This window comes from Carettochelys insculpta, chromosome 2 (genome assembly GCF_033958435.1).
Source record: "Carettochelys insculpta isolate YL-2023 chromosome 2, ASM3395843v1, whole genome shotgun sequence".
Taxonomy (NCBI): Eukaryota; Metazoa; Chordata; order Testudines; family Carettochelyidae; genus Carettochelys; species Carettochelys insculpta.
Window position 1 is genome coordinate 13,056,258 of NC_134138.1, and position 23,841 is coordinate 13,080,098.

The 23,841-nt window shown below is 40.6% G+C and overlaps 1 protein-coding gene across 2 annotated transcripts in view; it reads left to right on the top strand.

Annotated features, from left to right (window-relative positions):
• The window catches only part of TRAPPC9 (trafficking protein particle complex subunit 9), a 719,778-nt gene that overhangs the window by 46,984 nt on the left and 648,953 nt on the right, over positions 1 to 23,841 (top strand). For both annotated transcript variants that reach the window (XM_074986617.1, XM_074986618.1), the window contains 2 exons: positions 9,107 to 9,250; positions 17,060 to 17,186. In XM_074986617.1, the coding sequence (XP_074842718.1) occupies positions 9,107 to 9,250; positions 17,060 to 17,186 (271 nt within the window). The remainder of the gene's footprint in view (positions 1 to 9,106; positions 9,251 to 17,059; positions 17,187 to 23,841) is intronic.

Below are 23,841 nucleotides of genomic sequence, written 5' to 3' on the forward strand. Positions count from 1 at the left end.
CAGAGGCGGGTAGTGATCAAACTGATGGAATGCAAGCCATGTGAAAATCAGCTTGTGTGCTGCTTTTGACACCTGTGCTGGGGGTTGCTGATCCCTGGACTAGATCTTTGTGGTCCCTTCTAACCTATGGTTATATGAAATTTTGCTAATATTTAAATGCTAATCTTTGTTGAGGATCCTGCTAAATTCCCCTCCTTTTAAAGAAGCAAGAGTAATTTTTGTAATTCATTTTTAAAGTTGCATGATCGTTGTTGTAATGCCCCACCTCACTCCTGAATAAAAGAATCCCTACATGAATTCATTGAGGTAAAAAAAATTAAAAGTAGTGTGTGTGCTTACTGTACAAATCTGATTGGTTCACTGTTAACTTGCCCGTCCATCTTTTTTCATAATCTGGTACATATTTGGTCAAATGTATTGTCTCTAGCCTTGTAAAGATAAACACATGCATAAGCCATTCACGATTGAGGCATTAGATTTTATTTTTGATTTGCAACACAGTGGGGGACCTGAAACCTGATTGTAGCCACTAGATAGTTCTGCAATACAAACAACAATATGAATAAAATAAACTTTTCAGTTAATTCAGAACTAGTGTGACCATCTCTCCCTATCCCAAATATGGAACGGGGTGGGGCGACAGCTCGGTGGCTGCCAAGGGTTGGCACCCTGGGGCATGTCCCCAGCTGCCCCATGCCTCGGGACACTGGGAATGGGGTGCAGCTGCACCAGTGCTCTTCCTGGCTCTCCCAAGGTGTGGGGAGCTGTGTGGTAGCCAACCCCCATGCCTCCACATACCCCTAACTCTGCAGGGCCTCCTTCTGGTTCGATCTCAGTGTGGCTGGAGCGCATGCGAGTATGTACTCTCCATGTGCTCTCTGGCCAACAGCTGCACCTGCGCTGGCCAGGGGAAAAGTCAGCAAGCAGGGGCCGAATATGGGGCAGTCAACTCCTTTGTTAAAACAAATCGGGACACCTTCCTGGCACCCGAAATATGGGTCTGTTCCACCCAAAACTGAACGGCTGGTCACTCTGTTCAGAACAAAAGAGGTCTCTGTGTAAACCATGAGAACTTCATACTAAAAGGCCTTTTTTTTTTTACCCTAAGGAAAGTTAGTGGAAGGCATGCAATGTTTACCTTCCTGTAACTGATATCCCAATTTGGAGAGAATGTAGGTGAGAGGTTCAGTAATTTCACTTGAAATTGTAATGGATTTTTTGATAGGTTACTACAGTGGTCAGTTTAATTAGTTTAGGAGCAGCTGAGGCATACTCTTGATTACTGTGTCTGCTCAAGTTTAAAATGTACTAAGATGTGTGGCTGAAATTCAGAGTTCACTTGGGTTACATAATTCACTTTATTTGCTATGTACTAGTTGTACTAAGTTCCTATTTATTAAAATGCAAAATGTTAATTATGCCCATAACACAAACATTGTAGTCTGGAGTGTGATTAAACAATATTTGTAAATGGGAGCAATCTTTTCAGTGGAGTCTGGGTGAATTGTTGCTATGTGTCACCGTTCTAAAGACACCTTGGTAGGCAAGGTGAAGCCATTGTGGTATCTCACTGAGGACAGTTCTGTCAATTTGGAATAAGGGATAAATTTTCATAAAACTCTGGATTTTAGGTCTACTGATGGCTTGTTGGAGTTAATTATACTATTCTTAGATGTGTTACTGGAGGGTCTCTAGTGTGTGCATGTATCAGGCTTTTATATTTAAGGCCCGCAGTTTGGCTCTGGTCAGAATATGGTATTTGATTACTTAGCTAAATGTAGGTGGAAAGTGGGACCAAAATAAGCTTTGTGGTTTTTGTTTTGTTTTTTTTTTGTTAGAGGGGAGAATAATATTTTGGGGATGTGAGTTATGGTTTGATGTGGAAAAATGCTCCTGTGATTAAAAATTACTTCTGCCTCTTTCAGAAGAGAGCCTGTAGGCTGCCATTCTGCAGTGTATTCAGTCATTTTTTATTTAATTTGGTTATTTAATATTTGCCATATGTATTCATTTACATCTCTTTATGCACACTGTCGTTATCTAATTGTTTTATTCTTGATCCTTAAATTACTTATGGGTTAATGCTTACTTTTCTCTACATAAAAAATTCTAGACTTTACTTTTGTTAATTTGTTTTGGTGTATCTCAGTATCTGTTTATGGCAGGGATTATTTTGTTTCTGAAATGTCTGTAAATTAGTAAAAACATGGAAGAATGTATGATCCAAATAGATATAAGTAATTCATAAAGTGACGGACATATTTCATACGTATTTTATGAGTGCATTTAGTTACTGTTGGGAATGAACATTTGTGACTATTTTGTGATCATTTATTTATTAATTAAAGAATGTGAATTTTATGATTTTGAGAGAGTTTGTGGTTGTAGGTCTCATTGGGCTCTCATCTTGCAGTGGTGTATACAAATACTCCTACTGATGAGGCTGGACTGTATCTGTCTGCTGTTTCGCTATTGTGACTTTCATGGGCTCAGATATGCATTTATTGCTGCCATAAAAAATAAAATGTTTCCAAACACAGTCGTCATTACATAGCTGTAATTTTATCGTTCATCAAAATATTTTTATCTGTAAATTTTACTCTAGTCTGTTCATCTTAGGTCATTTGGCTGTTTCAGATAAGTTGTTTTTGAAGGAATTTTAAAAAATAGGCTGATTGTTACTTAGCTTTTTTATAAGCCAAATGACAAGACATAATTACTAAATTTGCCATTATTATACTTTTTTGTAGACCTTTGTTTGTGGGAGCATTTCTTTAGGAAGAACAATCCAGTGAGCTGATTGGCTGTCTTTTATTGTCTACTAAATGCTTTATAACATGTAATAGTTTTCTGGTCTTCTACAGTTGCACATGTGTGTGGTACCTATTGTATGACAGCATAGGAAGAAGAGCAGTTCATTCGGGTGTTGTTTTCTGATTAACATGCAGTAGGCATTGTTTGTTACAAAGTGTAAAATGTTAAGTATATGCAACTCTTTACTAGTGGCTATAAGTCCTCTTTTGTCAAAGTGTCTAAAATATTTTTGCAGGCACTTGGGATTATTGTTCTGATTGCTCTAGAATCAAATCAGAATTTTGCTAAAATTAAACAGGTAAACATTCTAAATCTGAAAACAAAATTCAGCTTAGTTGAATAGTGCTGCACATTGGTATTACAGTAACTGTAACTGCAGTTATACTGTCATTTTTATTTTTATTCAGTCTTAAGTATTTCTCATAAAACTGTGACATAACAATGGAAATTAGGGTAAAGTACCAATTTCAAATGATGATGGAAAAGAAATGTCTCTTCCCATTTGATTTACAAGTTGTTAATGGTGTGCTAAGGACCAGAAAAGGTTTGTGAACATATTTAATTTCCAAAAGGATTAAGAAACATTTATGGCTGATCAAAGTGAGCACTTACTGCAAGTGGAGATTTGTGTTCACTATTACATTGTAATTGTTTGATGAGTTGGAACCCTTTAAGTATTCTGCCTCTTGCTTCACAGGGGTATGGCATTCTGATTTTCTTCTTGCAGTACTTGTCCATGTAAGTATTCTGCTGTGGGTGTGCACAAGTAATCTGCACCTGGAGTCAGATAATTCTTGCATGCAGTGTCTGTTGGTCTGTGCATTCAACATTGTCCTCTTTGTACTCCCAATTGAGGGTATAAAGGGCAGAACAGATCAACTGTCTTTTAAACTCATTTTAGCACTGTACTGCCTGGGTCAGAATGGCTGATATCCAGAGCTGTCTTTGGATTTTTGATATGTAAATATTTAAAAAATTGTATTTAGAACCTTTTGTGTATAGGTCTTCATAGCAAAGTTTTTATTGGATTTTTAAAAGAATTTTCTAGTTAGTCTCCCTTCTTGCGGTGTCTCCTCTTCTCCCCGTTACTATATTACTGTTAGTGAACTTGGATTAGAATGCTGGTCTTCAGAAATTGCCTGTCCTGCCTTTGATCCTTTTTGGTCAGTGTCAACCATCAGTGCTGCTTGTATTGTCTTGGAAAGGTACAAATAATGGCTATGTGTAATATCAGTTATTCTTTGACTAGCTGTTCCTGTGAGGTGCAGCAGCTCCAGGGAGAGCATAGGATCATATGGGTTGACTTGGCAGCCCGAAAGCTCCAGTAAGAATGAGTCTTTTCCTCTCTTTAGGCACATGGCTTCATGAGCTTACATTACCCTGTTTGCCAGACTCAACCTACATTGTTTCTGTGTGGTTTCAGTATGTTCGCTAACCAAGCACAGCATGAATATCATTGTAACAATTCCTTCTAGAGTAACATCTTCTCTAATATAATGGAGACCAAAGCTGGGTATGTGTAGATGACCCCTTCCTACCCTCCTTTCCAGACAAGATGATCATGAGTGACTCCCACATGGATGGCCATATGGTATAGGGCACTTTAACTCCCCAGGAGGACAGATTCACATCAAATTACTGGAACTTCAGGCATCCCAAGAAACTTCCTAGAGTTTTCTGCAATTTTTTCAAACCAGCCATGCCCTCGTAATATCAGACAATATGACAGCTTTCCTTTACATCATCCATTCTTCATGTGCAGAAGCCATTGCATAAGGCACTTGTTACTCAACAATCAAATCACTTGGTCAGCAGGTCACTTTCAGATAGCAGGCATGTCACCATTGATCATGAGCGGAAATTGCACAATTCAGTAGAGAACATAATCTTTGGTCAAAGAGGCAACTCTCCAGTAGGAATCTGTTCAGCTCTCAAATGAACATGAAAAATGGTACCTATATTGTTCCATAGGAACTCTAGGACTATAGTGTGTGTCAATGTGATGTTCCTTCTCTTCTGGAGAGATCAGTTGAGTTGTGCCTTTCCTTCTTTACTGCTCCTATTTCGTCTTTTGGAAAATTTGTCAGGACAACGCATGAGTCATTCTCATTGTCCTTAGGTGGTCAAGACATTTTTTGGTTCTTGAATTTCTTACAAATGTTAAGCTGTTCTTTGATCAGCATCCAGTCCTTTCCTTATCCTTGACCTAGGAGGTCAGTATCAGCTTATCCGCTTGAAGTGCTTCATCTCCTGATTTGTTTTTGGGTGGATATCAGCACTGCTTTGGAGAACCGATCCAGCAGTTTTTGAAGCTGGTCTTCTGTGTGAGACACTACAGCAGCATCGTCTGCGAACAGCATGTCTCTGATGAGGACTTCTCACACCTTAGTCTTAGCTCTCAGCCTCGCAAGGTTAAACAGTTTCCCATCAGATCTTGTGTGCAGCAAGATGCCCTCTGTTGAAGATCCAAAGGCATGCTTCAGGAGGAGTGCGAAGAAGATCCCGAACAATGTCGGAGCAAGCACTCATCCTTGTTTGACGCCGCTCCTGATTCTGAAAGCATCCGATAATGCGCCGTCATATTGGATGGTTCCTCTCATGTCTTCGTGGAACGACTGGATCATCTTGAGTAACCGTGGAGGACAGCCTATCTTGTGGAGCAGTTTGAACAGACCATCCCTGCTGACCAAGTCAAAAGTCTTGGTCAAGTCAATGAAGGCTATGTAGAGTGGCTTTCTCTGCTCCCTGCACTTCTCCTGCAGCTGCCTTAGAGAGAAGGCCATGTCAACGGTAGACCTCTCTGCACGGAATCTGCACTGCGATTCGGGGTACACCCTCTCAGCAATCTTCTGGAGTCTGCCAAGGATGACGTGCGCGAACAGTTTACCAATGACGCTTAGGAGGGAGATTGCACGGTAGTTGTTGCAGTCGCAAGATGTTGCTGAATCCTCATCAATCAGCATTGACAACTATACGTTAGAGGTTGTCCACGAGTTCGTTTACCTTGGGTCCACCATCACTGACACCCTGTCGTTGGACACTGAGCTAAATAGGAGGATCGGAAAAGCGGCCACAACTCTGTCCAGACTCGGCAAGAGAGTGTGGAATAACAACAAGCTGTACACTCACACCAAAATGCAAGTCTACAGAGCCTGCATCCTCAGCACCCTCCTTTATGGCAGCGAGACTTGGACCCTGTATGCCCGCCAGGAAAAGAGGCTGAACGTCTTCCACTTGCACTGCCTCAGGCACATCCTTGGAATATCATGGAAGGACAGAGTTACCAACACAGCCGTCCTTGAGCAAGCTGGAATCCCAACCATGCGCACCCTCCTCAGGCAGCGTCGGCTCCGCTGGCTTGGCCCCGTCCACAGGATGAACGATGGAAGGATTCCAAAAGACATCATGTATGGTGAGAGAGCCTCTGGCAAAAGACCCCCCGGACGCCCCCAGTTGCGTTACAAAGATGTCTGTATGAGAGACCTCGGACAGGTAGACATCGAGCTGGGAAGAACTAGCAGACGACTGCGGCAGATGGAGGCAGGGGTTACACAAGGGCCTTCAGAAGGGCGAGTTGAAGATCAGACAGCTAGCAGAGGAGAAGCGAGCACACAGAAAGCACAATAAGGACTTGCCAGACACCCACTACATCTGCAAGAGATGCAGCAAGGACTGTCACTCTCGTGTGGGTCTTTATAGTCACAATAGACGCTGTAAATGAAGTCTTAAATTGAAACTTTAAAGGGCGCGATCCATAGCCTATGCAGACTGAAGGATGCCTACTACAAAAGGATATCAGCACTGGAACATTCCTGCTTTGGAGCCGTACAAAACACCCTGAATAGCAGAAAAATAACGCTATTTAACCTATCAAAACAAAAAAGCAGTCAAGTAGCACTTTAAAGACTAACAAAAATAATTTATTAGGTGAGCTTTCATGGGACAGGCCCACTTCTTCAGACCATAGCCATACTAGAACAGACTCAATATTTAAAGCGTAGAGAACCAAAAATAGTAATCGAGGTTGACAAATCAGAAAAAAAGTTATCAAGGTGAGCAAATGAGAGTGTAGAGAGGCGGGGAGTCAAGAATTAGATTAAGCCAAGCTTGCAAAAGAGCCCCTATAATGAGCCAGAAAATTCGCATCCTGGTTCAAACCACCTGTTAATGTGTCGAATTTAACACTTGGTTTGAACCGGGATGCTCTCTCATTTGCTCACCTTGATAACTTTTTTTTCTGATTTGTCAACCTCGATTACTATTTTTGGTTCTCTATGCCTTAAATATTGAGTCTGTTCTGGTATGGCTATGGTCTGAAGAAGTGGGCCTGTCCCATGAAAGCTCACCTAATAAATTATTTTGTTTAGTCTTTAAAGTGCTACTTGACTGATTTTTTTTTTTTTTATTTTGTTTTGATTAACATGGCTTTCTCTCTGCTATTTAACCTAGTGGAAGCCTTTTTCCATCTGTGCACAGTAATAACACATCTCCCAAGTCAGCAGATATTCCCCTTACTTTAGTCTAGCTTTTGCCTCTCAATGTCTGTGCTTTCCCACAGTTCTATACAAGTCTACCTAGCAGCTATTGTTTGCTATTTACCATCAGATGGTTATTTTTCAGTCAAGTGTTGATTAATGGATATTTGAGGGGCCTCATCAGAACCTTCCCACCCATAAGGAAATCAACTCTTCCCTGGGACTTGAAACTTTTACTTCGGTCATTCATTAAGCTGCCCTTTGAACCATTTATTGTATGTTTCATATCTCCTTTTTCAGTTAAAGTTGAAATCCCTGTGGGGCATCACCTGAGCCAGGAGGGTAGGTAAGCTGTCACCTCAATGACAGATCTGGGATACTCTGTGTTTCATGAGGATATATGGAGATACACACATCTCATAGAGCTGGGAGGGACCTCGGGAGGTCGAGTCCAATCCCCTGCCCTGTTGGCAGGACCAAGCACCATACCCCCCCACCCCATTTGCCCCAGATCCCTAAACGGCCCCCTCAAGGATTGAGTTTACAGTCCTGGGTTTAGCAGGCCATTGCTCAAACCACTGAGTTATTCCTCCCTTCAAATCTGTTTTTGGCTACATCTGAGCCCCTCCTCAAAAGTAGGTTTGGAGATTCATTAAATCAACCAATCCACTTATCTGTGGTTTTTTCCTCAAAACTGCATTGAGGTAGGGGGAGGGGAGATTTAATTCCCTCAGTTTGTGTTCCATTCCTGCCTTCAACCTTCCAAGGACAAAACCAATCAGAAAAGTAGCTAGATTTTTTTTTTCTGTAGTAGAATGAGTGTGAGGAACATATATCCTTGGAGGGGATCTCTAAATGGACACCAGATTGTATCCTGCTTTGCCACCCAGTTACTGCACCTTCCTCTCCTTCCTTGGGCGGGGGCTCATTTCATATAAGGACAAGCAACTTCAGCGATGTCACTTCCAGAAGTACTATAGCATACTTACCCTGGAAATGTGAAGTTCTATCCGTTGTTTATGAAATGGTTTGCTGTAGTGTAGAACTCTTGCACTGACACATCCTTTGGAATAGAGAGCTCAGTCTGCATCCTCACACCTTCGTTCTACTAGACTAGAGTAGTGCATGCAATTCATGCATTTTGGAATACACACGTGGACCAACAGTTGCATAAGATGAAGAAGTTTATTTACCTTTTGGTAACGGAAGAGTCTTTGAGATATCTGGGTAACTGTCTGTGTTCCGCTTTCCACAGTCCTTTCCCTCTGCTTTGGAGCTCCATTAGATTTTTGATAGAGAAGGAACTGGAGATTCCTTTAGTTTGCTCTGCTCCTTATGTCTTCAGTTGGAAACAAAAGGAAGGCAATAACTGATGTATGGATCAGTGGTCACCACTTGCAAGAATTCTCCAACTCTGGGCACATGAACAAATGTGCATGTCCACAGTGGAATATGACTAGGGACCACACATCTTGAAGAACTTCCAGTTAACACGAGATTAGAAATTTCCTCTTCCACTGCACAGTAAATTTATATTTGCAATTTGGAAGAGGGAATGAAACAAAATTTTTATGTGTTAAATGTTTCACAGGCAGGTTCGTTCTAGTACAAACAAAGAAACAAAAACAGACCCTCACCATTTTGTTTCTGCTTTTATCACCATCGATTCTGGGGCATTTTTTAATCTGCAGCTTTTATGTAAATATACACACATTGCTTATAAAGGATATGGAAAAAGAGCCAAATGTAATCCTAATTTTAAATACTTCGAGGTTTTATGAAAAATGTAACACAAATGATTTCCTGTTATTTTATAGGAACTCATAAAGGGTGGGCTGCGGTGCAAATGCGTTTGCTTCATGAATTAGTGTATGCTTCAAGAAGAATGGGAAACCCTGCTCTTTCTGTCCGACACTTGTCCTTCCTTCTCCAAACCATGCTGGATTTTCTTTCTGATCAAGGTATGATTTCACTTCCTGGATTGTTAACAATTCCCTTCTTAATGTCAGCCAAAAATATACCCGTTCTCCAGTTGAAGAGGTATATCTGTATCCTTGGATAATTATGGTACCAGATAGTTGTATTTTTTGTTTTATTTGGTGATATAATTCACAAAATTCATCAATTCTCCATACTTCAGATATTTCATATATTTGGCTTTCCGAGTCATGGAGGGTTGGCAGCAACGCAGCATTCCCTTAACTTCAGCATTTCACAGTCACCAGCAAAAAGTCTGAGATCTAATTTAAATCTTTCTGACAACTTCAGACTATTAAAATCACTTTGAGGTAAAAAGGAACATTGTGAGAGACACGTGTTCGCTCTGAATCAAGATAAAAGACTGATTCAATATACATTACAAGTTCCGATTTCTGGCAATTAACCAGAAAACTCAACTAACCAGCATTTCTCATCTCTCCCTATACAAATCTTCAATCTAATAATGACTAGTACACTGTCCAGCACATTAAACAGTTGCACATTCTGCACTCTCCTTGTATTCAGAAGAGGCAGAAGACAGACAAGCTGAAATCAGGGATTTATTAAAAAAGCAGTTTCCAGGGTGTGTTCTTGGTCATTACAGATTCAGCCCAATCTCCTACACTTTTTTATATCCATACCAATAATTGACTGATAATTATGACCCTAATGCACTACAAGATCCTGCAATGCCTTCTGAATCATCAAAAAATTACAATATGCTTAGTATAGTTTTACTGTTAAGGGTATTTTTAATGATCTGGGTATACACTATGTACTGCCCATAATGATATATCGTGTGATAAGATAACCTATTGTATAGCAAAACTGGAAATGTGTACACCTAAGTGCATCAAGAAACCAACACACTCCAGTGCAGTACTACTGTTGGATTGGTGAGTACCTGTATACTACTTTAGACTTTATTCATTTTATTGTATTCTAATTCTTTGAAAATTGGTATTCAATTGGTAAAGCATAATTTTGTGAACTAGAATATTGGATTAATGGGTACCCCATTTCCCAGGCATTCTGGATACCAGAGCATTTACAGTATTATAGAGAGTGGAGAAGGACACTCTGTATCCATTCATCAAGGAGATACCTTGCTGAGTAGGAGTGTTTCATGAAAGATTTGATCCTGGTTCCTGTCAAGGCATATAACAGACTGAACTTTGGAGAAATGTTCTGGGACATCTGGAATATTGTGTCCAGTTTTGGGCCCCCCAGTATAAAAAGGATGTGGATTTGCTAGAGCAGGTTCAGCGAAGGGCAACAAAAATGATTAAGGGTCTGGAGCACAAGTCCTATGAGGATAGGCTGAGGGATTTGGGCTTGTTTAGTTTACAGCAGAGAAGACTTAGGGGTGATTTAATAGCAGCCTTCAACTTCCTGAAGGGGAGCTCTAAAAAGGAGGGCGAGAAACTGTTCTTAGTGGTGTCAGATGACAGAACAAGGAATAATGGTCAGAAGTTGAAGAGGGAAAGGTGTAGGTTAGATATGAGGAAAAACTTCTTCACCAGGCGGGTGGTGAAGCATTGGAATGCGTTGCCTGGAGAGGTGGTGGATTCTCCAACCCTTGAGGTTTTTAAGTCCCGGCTGGACAAGGTCCTGGCTGGGATGACTTAGCAGGGGTTGATCCTGCTTGAAGCAGGGGGCTGGACTAGATGACCTCCTGAGGTCCCTTCCAGCCCTGTGATTCTGTGAAATGGGGTGTGACAGGGCAGGCTAGGCCCAAAGCCCCCTGCTCAGAGGCTCGTGGCCTTGCCACACCCTGTCCTGGGAATCATAGAGGAGCCCTTCAAGGGAGGCTAGAAAGTCAGCTGAAGGAAGTTGCCACTCAGGCACCAGGAAGGCTCTATATGAAGGGCTGCATCACGAGAGCCAGCTCAGTGTTGCAGATGTTCTCCGGCGGGAACATCTCAGGACTGTTAGTCTATAAGGTGCCACAAGAGTTCTTGTTGATCTCAGGACTGTCTTCTGGAATGGAAGCAGCACCTTGGAGAGCTCATTGAGGAGGACAGTAAGACTATAATGCACCCAATGAGTTTTGATGGCCTAATGGTAGAGCTCTAACAGAAGGGTAATGACTATGTCACAGGACTCTAAGAATCATTTTTGTTTGAAATGGCTGGTTTTAAAGCTGAGTGTTTTTTAGATAGAAACTAGGAATGCTTGGGCAGAAATTTAACTCCTGTTAAGCCCTGATGGAACTGAAGTGTCATCACAATGAGTTAAATGAAAAGAAAGTTAAGATTCTAAAGACGTTCTGAGAATTTCCTTCTATGAAGATAGAAACAGAATGACCATGAATCTGAACAGGATTTACAAACCTGCTTTGTATAGCTTAACAGATTGTATATGCATGAAGTGAATGTGTTGAGCCAAGCTTAAGGATTTTATATGTAGCTCCTTTCAACATCCTGAAAAGCTGTGGAACAAGAGTATAAATCTCTGATTAGAGAGACGTTCCTCTCAATCTGTTCATCTTTTCTCTTAATCATCTGAGCAAGAAAAAAAAGAGCCAACAGCCATAGTACAGCGTTGAGAAGCAGTGGTGCAGCCCAAGTGTTTGAGTGATTATATTTAACGTATGGTGAAAGTATGATGGTATATTGAAATGCTATTAATATAAAATTGTTCAGACAATTTCTGGAGAAGAGACGTAAGCTAGCTTTGGTAAATGGAGAACTAGAAGGAATAATTTGAATTTAATTCTAAATAGTCACTAATTGGCCTGTTTCAATAGCATTCCTTGAACTGAGTAGTTTGGTTTTGTAAGAAGCATTGCTTTTTTAATTTGAGTAACCTTTGAATGGTTTCTTTTCAGGAATTGGATTAAATATTTTTCATTTTTATAGAATTTAGTTAGCACTTAGCTGTTACCTTTTATAAATCATAGGAATGGTATACTTGAGTCTTAACTTATGCAGAGAAGTATGTTCCCACCAGTGCGAACCCACTTTCCAATGTGTAATTTCTATTGAGATTTATCCACGGAGGCAGAGATTCTGGCTAATATAACTGTTCACTATTTGTGATATTTTTGGTTTTTCTCCTTTTAGTAATAAATGTGCTTATTTTTGTGAATTGTTTGTTTTTCATCATGCTTTCTCCTAAGATATGGCAAGAACCTAATGTGACTAACACAGTAAATGTTGCATGCCCAGGCTGTGGCTGCACTGCCCTTCCCTTTCAGGAGGGACATGCAAATGTGGCCAATCAGAAATTCAAATAAGATACAGATTTAAATGTCTCAAACCTCATTTGCATAGTCACGTGGGATGTCAATTCTGGAAGAGCTGATTTCGAAAGCCAAAACAACTGTGTAGACAGGGTCCATTTGAAAGGAATCCCTGCTTTTGAAAGCACATTTCTTCCAGGAAAAAATTAGAAAGAAGTGTATTTTCAAAAGCAGGATTTTCTTTCAAATGAACCCTGTCTACATGGCTATTTTAGCTTTTGAAATCAGCTCTTCTAGAATCGAGATCCCTTGTGACTACGCAAATGAGGTGAGAGAGATTTAAATTCATGTCGTCTTTGCCTTTCTGATTGGCTTATTTACATTTCTGATCCACTTTCCAGTTGTCTACACATAAGTTAGGGTCTACTGTATTTTAGAATTTTATACCGGTTCTTGTTCTAATGTGATTAGGGAGAAAGAATGAAGAGTTCTTGTTTGACAGTGTCTTCTCCCAGTACATATTTTAAATTGCTTTATCACGTATTATTTTGAATTTACTGAATAATTTTGATTCCAAGGCTTCAGTTTTGTAGCAGAGAAATATTTTTCCTAGTTAGATTTATTTTAACAGATAGTCTTATGTTGGCTGGGCTGCATAATTAATTCATATACAAATTAGTATTATAATTCTGCACAGTAGAAATAACTTTGCAGCTCTAACATGAAGCGAAGGGGCTTATTTGTGGAAAAAATTAGCTAGTTGGGTTTCTCTGCTAACATTAAGAATTTAAACCTAAAATACTAGAGTGGGAGGATTAAGTGTGCACTTCAGTCTTCTACTCTTGAGTTTATGGTGTTTAAAACCATGTTTAAGTCACTAAAATGCTAATGCTGTTTAGGGGCAAAAATGAAAACTTGAGAGACTTGGTAAACTTTCATTAAAATGCACATTAAATACGATAAAACTTCTTTTAAAAGAGCAGCAGCATGGTTTCAAAAAGTGAAGAAGCCATATTTGCTTTTATAAGAGTACAGACACGTTAGTCTGCTCAGTGGTCCAGTTGGGCCAACTATTCAGTTTTGTGACAGTGGCTGGGGCCAGATGCTTTAGAGAGAATGAACGGAACAGGGCACTTTGAGTGAGCCATCCCTTTATTTAAATGATACGTCTCCTGTTGTCCATTCCCAGCTTCTGATAGAGGCTTAGGGATACCCAAAGCATGGGGTTGCATCCAGGACCATCTTGGATAATAAATGTCACTTCTTGGCATGAACTCTTCTTGAGTTACTGAGATGGCTTTGGGTGTCCCCCAGTTTCTCTGAGGAATCTCTCTTTCAAAGCGCCTTGTGATTTACCTTTGTGGGAAGCTTCTAGGATCTAAAAGACTCCAGGCTCAGATCTCATAACCTCTTCACATTTTCTGCTTATAGCTATACTATTCTTAACGTAGCCCTTCTCCTTTAGGCAAGTCTGGTCAGACTTGTTGTCTGATGCTTGGATTTCCTGTGACTACTCTGTCACAATTTCCAGATCTGTTTTTTCAAGAGACACTTCCCAGTAGTCACCTTGATCATTCACCCCGGAGGCTCCACCTTCCTCTCTATTATCACCAGCCTCAGGATTGTTTTCATAGGATATTTTGTGGGACAAAGATCAAAAAGAACTTACCTGTGCTACTGAGTGCACTGAGATATGGAGACTTGGACTGCTGGGCAGAAGTGCCACTGAGACTATTTATTCAGAGCTCTGGGGCATTTAAAGTTGAAGGATTGTCGGTTGCACTCTGAGTAGAGGCAGTAGGATCTTGACTCCCCCCCTTCTGCCCCTCTGCTCTCTGATTTGCTCACCTTGGGAATATTTTTCTGGTTTGTCAACCTTGATTACTGTTTTTGGTTCTCTGTGCCTTAACTATTGAGTCTGTTCTGGTATGGCTATGAGTTGAAGAAGTGGGTCTGTCCCACGAAAGTTCATCGCCTCATAAATTATTCTGTTTAAAGTGCTTCTGGACTGCTTTTTTGTTTTGATAATGGAACTCTGTGCTTTTAGGTCTCCTTTTGCAGTCTGTGATCCAATCCAATCATGCCTTCAGTGTCACAAAGCCTTCCACTTCCACTTATAGTTTCTCTGTCAGAACCTCTGGCTGAGAGGGGAACCAGGGGACTACATAAGCGAAGCAAAAGATATTGCATCTCAGTATAAGCAGAGTCCTGCTGTAGGCTGTTCATTCTGGGCATGTAAAATTTCAATTAATTAGTCAACCAGTTGGAGGCTATGTATAACCGGTGAACTGATTAAACTGGTGGGAGGTGCCTGGAGAGGCTGTGGACGGGCTGCTCTGTCTGGGCTGGAGCACCTTTACTCACAGTGTGCCAGGGAAGGAGTTGGTCTGGCCTGGCTGACATGTCCCTGCCTCCGGCAGCCCCATGGGACTGGAGCAACCTGAAACTGGTACTTCACCCACTTAGAGTGAGGCTTACTGGTTATTACATAACATCCCTAATTTGTTCTTCATTCTGCAACATTCCAGACTGTTCTATATATCAAAATGTAACTATATAAAATGAAAATTCTAGCTTAAATGTTTGTTTGCTAGAGTACTGTTAGAGTTGCCAGGTGTTGGACTGGAATATCCAGTTGAAAGATGAGTCTGGCAGCCTCGGTAAGCGCTGCTGCCAAGGCCTTTAACAGTCTGATAAATGGTACAGCCAGGGATAAGGCAAGTTCTCTGTGGTTCCTGGAAGCAGCTGGGATAGCCCTGAGGCTCAGGGTTGAACAGGGAGGCTGTGTGGATTGCCCTCACCCTGAGCAACAGGTCTGCAGCTTCCGTTGGTCAGGAATCATGGCCAATGGGAAGTTCAGGGTAATGCCTGTGTATGAGGGCAGCATGTGGAACCCCCTTGCTGCCCTTGTGCCTAGGTGCCACAGGTACATATTGGCCACTTCTGGGAGCTGCTTTCACACTGCCCTGAGCCCCAGTCATCAGTCCCCTCCCATAGTCTACCTCCCAACCTTCTGTCCCAGTGATGAGTCCCCTCCTGCACCAAAACTGACTCTCAGACCCTGCACCTTACATCTGTCTGCACTCTGAACCTCTGAGTGCGAACTCAGGGCCCCCTCCTGTACTCTGAAACCCTTGGCCCTCCTGCCAGGTGTGTGTCACTTCCCATTGTCTGGGAATGGTGAACTGCAGCCACTGGGAACTGTGAGTTGGGGAAACAAGCCATGAGGCAGCTTGCAACTGGCTAACCCTGATGAACTGTATATGGCTGTCAAAACAAAAAGCAGTCAAGTAACACTTTAGAGACTAGCAAAATGGTTTATTAGTCTTTGAAGTGCTACTTGGCTGCTTTTTGTTTTGATAGTGTATAGACTAGCACGGCTTCCTCTTTGTATATGGCTGGTGTGCTGGAGGTTCCTCAACCCAGTGTTAAGGCAAGAAACTGTAATTTAACTATTAGGAGAAACATCCCTTGGCCTGCCCCACAAAGTTTCTGCCTGGCTCACCAATACCAAAACAAATGGGAAAACAAGTTGTACTGATTTCAGGATAATTTTATTCAGTTAGCAAGTGTGTTGTAACATAATTCTAAACTTCTTAAGATAGAGTGGGCACTCTTCAGTGCATGGCACAGTGGGGCCTTCACTCCTAGTTGACATTTCCTAGGTGTTACTACAATACTAAGAATACTTTGACGGGTCAGAAATTTGGGGATTGAATAGTTCTCATTTTCTAAAGGAACTCTGGGGAAAGACATAGCAAGGTGAAGGTGTATGCAAAACTCCTTTCAAGTAGTATAAATATTACAAAATGTTACCTTTTTTAGGTGTTAGGCTTCACAAAAATAAAAAAAAAATTTTTTTCTGTGGTCTATTGTTTAATAAGCAGTTAATTTTCTGAAGAAAACAAGAAAATATCAGAACTGATTTCAATATATCTTGTATATTTCTCTTATTAATTAGTTTAGATACGTGTTAAAGGAAATTTAATATGTTTATGTAAAGTATCTACTCATGTAGTTTACTCCATTTCTGAGTTGGGTTCCTGTTTGCTTGATATCACAAAAAGTTTCTGTGGAATTTAATAAAGGATTATTTAGCTATGGAGGAAGCCAGAGGGACAAATATATGGTGAGGTAAAAATCCCATTGTTTTGCAAATAATATAAATATAGAAACTGTTTCTGCAGTGAATAAGTTTTTTCAGATTTCTATATTGTTTCTCAGATGAAGGTTGTACGTTGTTTGAGAGCTAAGCAAAATCTAATAGTAGTTTCTTTTCTGTAAGCTTTCGTCTTCCTATTCATATTCCCAGGTACATTTAGGGAGAAAAAGTGCATTTTCATATACTTTGTAAACTGTTGTAGAAGTAGGATTTACTTGGAATGTAATTTCAGTTGTATTAATGTATCGCATCTCTTAGCTTATTCAATGAAGCCGCTGTACGTGGGCTGTAGAAGAGCAAAGGATATTAAATAAAAATTGCACTAGAGTATGCTCATGTGTCTGACATAAATACCAAAGCAAGTAAGATGTATGTTATGGCAACTTCATTATTAACTTAGCCTGTTTGCCTTGGTGTTGCAATTCAAATCTTATTTTCCTTTAGAGAAGAAAGATGTTACCCAAAGCTTAGAAAACTACACATCAAAATGTCCTGGTACGATGGAGTTCATCACAGTTCCAGAAGGTTTGAGGTTACCCCCTGTGCCATTCACCAAACTGCCTATTGTAAGGTAAGACGGTGTATAATGGTCAATTGCAAATGCTGGTATTTAATATTTAAAACTTGTCTTATTGCATTGCAAATTAGGCTGGATAGCCATCACATTTTGTCAGCTTCAGTAATTTGCTGTCAAGAGTAATGTGAAACCTGCTACATTTGGACTTCTGAGTTAAAAGTATGGAAGCATAATATCTGTTCCTTTAGGGTGGTTGGGCCAAACAGGAATCTTTGAATGGTGCAGAATTTTCCCTTGTCTTTGATTTTCAGAAGATCCTGATATAATTCAAAGTTAAAAAAATAACCATAGATCCAAGGAAAGAGATTTTAAATTGTGATTTTTAGTCATTCTAAGAGCATTACACATCTAACGCCTTTCACCTTTCAGTAGGTTGCCTAACTCTCTGTTAAGCTGCTTCAGTCCTCTTAGCCATACTATGTACATTACTCAAAGTCGTCTTATTAAGTAATTTTCCATCTAATTTTCATAGAAACAGAATATAGCGGTTTGGAGCTAGGATGTAAAATCCTGTTTAGTTAACTGGTTAAATGGGGAAGGGAGAAGGGAGTGACTGAGTTGAAGTGTCTCCACCCTGCTGCAATTGGGGACTGCTCTGGCCAGGCTGGATTCTATAGGAGAGTAACAGAATTCCCTCTAATTTTTTTCCTTCTATGGGTGAATACATTTTTTTTATGTGCACCAAGGCATACACAGATGTGCACGACCAATTAAAACTATGTGCTTTCCATTGTGGGTGGCTGTGGGCACTCTGCTAATCAGCTGCGTGGAATGTGAATCTCTGCTGGGTGGCCACCCAAGTGCTTAGCTTACAGGGAACACTGGATAGCAATAATGGAAAAGAAGGCAAAGGAAGATCTTTTTTTTCCCAACAAACTTAGAGAGTGTAGCAAGCGTCCACCAAAAATATACAGTAGATACTACTGTGAATAATGCTCAAAGTAGCCTCCAGCTCACTGTGGAGTATCATTGTGGAGCTTCCTAGGTGTTAATTTAGTACCAAGAATATTTTGACAAGTCAGTAATTTGGGGATTGAATAGATCTCATTTTCTAAAGGAACTTTGGGGAAAGACAGAGCAAGGTGAAGATGTATGCGAAACTCCTTTCAAATGGTATAAATGTTACTAAATGTTACCTTTTTTAGGCATTTCAGTAGGCAGGACTCTAGGTACCAAGGAAAGAGTAGTAGTGTAACCAGTAGAGAGAAAACAGAGGCTGTATCTACACTACGAGATATTGATTTTAAGTCATTTTAGCCTGATTTTTCCAAGTGCCCATCTTCACTGTAAATTCCACTAGCTCACTTTATGGAGCTCTAAAATTGACATACTATTGATATGTCATCATAGTAACCTGACGGGTGTAGCATTCAGTTCGAATTTAAAATTCCAAATGAAGGGTAGTGAGGAAGCACCAGGTCTTTAAATCAAATTCATTAGCCTCCAGACATATCCCATATGTGCCCCACAATGCCCCACAGGCCTCGGGTCTGGTCTCTTCCATTTCCGCTGCTCTCAGGTATGCAGGAGTTAGGCAGCAGGAAGACTGTTTCAATTTGGGGCCTGGAAGCCCCTGGGGCCTCTCATAGGGTCATGAGAGGCTGAAAAATGGTCTTGGTTTTTGTTTGCTATCAACATAGCTGTTGGGTCTGTTCTGTGTCTACCTCTGCTAGGTGCCTTTTGTTCTGTGCTGCCTGGTGACAGCAGCTCCCCCCAGCCCCCCCCCCCACACCATGTGGCAGGTAGGCTGTGGGTGGGGATTGTGCTTGGATGAGAAACTTCTTCTCACTCACTTACATTTTGTCCTGACCCCCATCCCCTCCCTTTCCTCCCTCTGGAGGCACCACACAGTTTGGAAGTTTCCCATGCCCAGCTGCATCATGTGGCTTGACCCTGAACCGATAGAAGGATGTGCTGTGTGAGGTGCCAGGCAGCTCGCACACAGTGCGAGTTGTGTAGCCAGCCAGGGGAAGTGTCCCTGGTCAGTCATGATTTTTGGTCAACAGAAGAAAATACTTTGTCACCAGAGTGGCTGCACTCTCAGATGAAATTTTTGAATGGGCTTTAGCCAAAGAACAGGTGGCTGGCTATAGGTGGGGTTTTTTTAGCTGCTCGGGGAAGTCCCTCTTGGCGGTCACGATTTTCAGGGCTCGCTGTAACGGGGGGCTTTTCAGCTTCTCGGTGGAAGTTTCCCTCAGTGGTCACGATTTTCAGGTGATGGCTGTAGCTGGGAGGACTTTTAAGAGCCCTGGGGAGGTCTCCCTTGGTGGTCACAGTTTTCAGGGTTGCCTGTAGTAGGGGGTGTTTGAGTCTCCTGGAGGAAATCACCCTCAGCAGTCATGATTTTTGGGTGCTGGCTGTAGCTGGGGCTCTTTTAGGCACCCCAAACCGTAACTATGTCAATGAAGGTAATATAGTTATACAGTTACCACAGGTCTCAAAGTAAGTCTTGCAGCGAGGAATATTGTTGTTCTGAGAGTCTTTTTTGGCAGGTCCAAACCTGGCTGTAGTCTGAGGTCTTTTAGGCACTCTGAGCTGTAACTGTTTCCATGATTCATGGCAGTTTCAGTGTAGCACCCATGTCTACTTAAGCAAATTCTTGTTCTGAGGGCCGTCTTTCCCAGGAGGTCTAAATCCAGATCCAAGCCTGCAAAGATCCAGTGCTTTTGCATCCTGTTTTCAAAAACCTGTTCATTGGGAAACCCAAAATCTTTCTTATAACCATTCCTAAGTGCTTTACTACTCCTCCACTCCCCTCAATTGTAAAAGGCACATCTTTCATAAAGGCAAGCCAGACTGCGTCTGGAAAAAGGGATGTTTGTTTAACATGGTAGGGGAAAGAGGGGAAAGAAATGTGGGAAGATGTTGTCAGATACCCACATCTACTTGCAGGGAATTCTTTTCCCGTGCTGCACCAGTGAAAATAGCCAGAATGCTATGGGGCTCAGGGAACTGAGAGAGGTTCACACAATATACCGCTACAGCACTCAATTTAAGTTGTGTGTAGCAGCAGTAAGTTAATTTTGTGGGGAGTATGTGAGGATGCTCAAAATCGAATTGATAAAACCCAGCATTAAGCATCGATTTTAGCTCATAGTGTAGCTGCAGCCTGAGACTGTTTTTAAAAGAAAATTGTTAAATACAGAATGAAAGCACGCGAACTTTATAAACTAGATAGCTGTTTTCGTTACCCCTTTTACTACTGTTACGATCACATATCTATCCTTTTGTTTGTTATGCTTACTAATTGCAGACAAGATTTATCAAGTAAGTCTTCCAGAACAAGGGGCCATGTTTGTGTGTAGCATCTAGCGCAGTGGGTTCCCGTTTTGGTTGTGGCCTTCTACCTTTATTATAAATAACTGGCGTTTCGAAGCATAACTTATCAGAGAGGTAGTTGTATTAGTCTGTATCTGCAAAAATAATGGGAAGGCTAGTGGCATTTTATAGACAAACAGATATTTTGGAGTGTAAGCTTTCATGGGCAGAGACCCACTTCAGCAGATGCATCTGAGTAACAAAAACCCATTCCTCAGGTTCGTGGTGAATCAATCCTATTATTAATTGACAGTGCCGCCCTTTGGTGTGTTAGCAGCTCCTCACACGTTCATGAAGTGCATGGCTGTGATTTTAGCATTTCTTTGAAATTTGGGAGTCTGCATATTCCCTTAGCTAGATGACTGGTTAATAAAGGCTGTTCCAGGTCTCAGGTATTGTGTTAGCACTACGCTGTCTACCTTCAATGCAGTGTGGCTCCTAATCAGGTAGAGAAATCTACCCTGACTTACAGGCTAAAAGTAGAATGTATTGGGGCTGTCCTGGACTCCAGAGGTAAGGGCTTTCTTGCTAAGACTGCGACTCCAAGCAAAGTGTGGCATTACTCTAGGTCAGAGGTCAGCAACCCCTGGCATGGGTGCCAAGAGTGGCATGCGAGCTGATTTTCTTCATCATGTGAGGTGGGAGCTCAGCCCTACTGCTTTTCCCCCAAGCAGCTGGGAGCTTGCGCAAACTCATGATGCCTGTGGACTAGCAGAAGACCAGTTAACATTACCAACCACCACTTAAACAGTAAAGCTCTGCATCTTAATTAGTGACTTTAAAAAGTATTGTTGGCACTGCGGCCATACATAGAGGTCAAAAGGCCAGATTTTGATACTCTGCCTTGGAGAGGTTGCTGATCCCTGCTGTAGATTCAGAATCACATCCTGTCATTACTGTTTGAAACAGCATCTTTCTTCATAAAATATGCCAAAAATTCCTCATGTGCATGGTGAATCAATCCTGGGTTGCCTACTTCTGTTGTATTTACTGGCCTGCATCATGGACATCATGGGTGAAATACATAATTAGATCTTCTGCTGTTTGGGCTCAGGCTAGTTCCCTCATCTGTTTGCATTGGAGTTCCTTTTGCCCTGCCACAACAGACACTCACCCTAGTCCTGGATGCATCAGATGGAGGATGGGAAGCTCATTTAGGTCTCTGTGACACAAGGTTTTTGGTCTATGCAAGAAATATTTGTCTCCTACTTACATAAAGACTGCCGAGAAAAGCAATTATCAATTCATTGTAGTATATGGAATGTTCAGGGACTCATGAGGCTTTAAATTATTCTTTAGGTAATTAATTTTTTATTCTTTTGATTCTGACAGTGGTGGTCCCAATCAGAAAGTTAACACTTAACATCTCCATTGATGTCTCACTGCATTTATTGTTTTTATTCCAGAATGCTTCTGATGTAGTTGATTTGTGTGTGTGTGTGTGTGTGGCAGAGATAATACAGGTATAATTCCTCCTTCAGTTTTAGGTAACTTTCTAGGTAACTTTCAATAGTGGAATTTATTTCTGAGCTGTATACTATACATTCTTATTATTCAAGTATTTTTATCTGTATTGTGCAGAATTTACCAAGTTTTGTGTCTATAGTTAAACTATTTCCACCCACTGTCTAATAATTACTTAGTGCTTGAGATTCTGGATGATTATGAAACATTATAATGCAACAAATAACAGGCAGTCCTGTAGCACCTTGAATGCAAGCAAATTTATTAGGTAATGAGTTTTTGTGGGTAAGACCCATTTCCTCAGATTCAAAACATTACTTGAACATCCCTCACACACAACTACTTTTTCTTATTTTCCCAACCAAAAGAAATGTATGGGTAATATGTATATCTCTGGCCTTTTGCCATTTACAATTGTGTGAGAGAAATTTCCTCTTCCTCAATGTGTCTGTGTACTATAGTTATTTGTCTCCATGAATGGCTTTCATAAAATATTCTAATGCAAATTTAATCACATTGCAATATGCACTGCCTCCTTGGTGGATTGTGGTATTATTGAAGAATTTTTCAGCATGATAGTTTGCACTGTGAGCTGAAGTTCTTGGGGGAAAAATGTATCTTAAAGTAAGCTGTGTATTTGCAAGGTTCCCACATTTTGGATTTTAGCTGGGTTTTCAGAAGTCATCTACAGTTAAATTATCACAAGCTGGGACCTGTTAAAATTAATACTATTTTATTTGCTGATAATTTCATCTAGGTGTCTCTAGAAGTATGTAAATTTTTTTTTAAAGAAGCATTTGTTCTATTCTTCCTATCTCCCTGAGGGCAGATAGTGTTGTTGTCTTATGATAGTGTCATTTACATTTTTGAAAGCTATAGCTTCCAAATAATAATTTTAACTAGTCATCTAACATAGTAGTATAGTATTCACTTCTTACTTTTGAAGGCTTAGTTTGCATATACAGGGAAATTTATTAAATAATTGTTTCTAGTGGCTACTTCACATAAAGCACAAATCTTTCACATTTATGCACAAGCATCCCAAGACTTGAGCATTATTACAGTTCAGGGCTGAAGTGTGGTGTCTTCCAGTGTGTACAGTTCCTGCCCGTAAATTCATTGGCTTACAGTACCTAATTTTATTAAGGTTCAGCTGATATATTTTTACCATGTAAATGCACATGCAGTTAATTTTTAAAAACCGCTACTAAAAAGGTACTGCAAAATGTATAAGTGGTATCGTTAATTATCATCCCTCCAAGTACGTCTGATTTGAGTAAATATTCGCCGTGTTCTGGTATTTTCTTTCTTCCGCCTTTGTATCATTAATATCTGATGTTTTCCTTCCATTAGAATATTTTTTCCCCTGTACCTAATGTTTTAACTGATCTAACATGTTGGTCTTTTCATAACTTATTCATCATTGTGCTTTGTTAGTGTTCTGTCAATTCCCAGCCTACTTCCTCTACCTCCAGAAGCAAATCTGTTTTGTTAAAATAGTGTAGGTTCTGCTTTAGTTTACTCCTTTTTGGAAACATACTTTTATTACAATTTGTATGACCTAGCACTATATTAGTTTAGATGGAATAAAATGTCCAAAGAGTCGTGACTGTGAAACTGTCCAACATTAAACAGATTTAAACAAAATTCAGTGTTCAGTGCACAGGAACGTCACCCTGCTTACTACCATGGCAACCACACCATTGCAATTCTTAAACCATGTTATGAAAAACACAGGAAGGAAAGAACAGTTAAGCATTTGAAATATAAAGTATTAAAAAAGGTTTTCTTTTTAGCTGTGTTCTGTGTTTCCTTTCCCATTAGCTGGAGAATGGTTTTAGAAGGAAAAGCCCTTGTTTGACAGTCT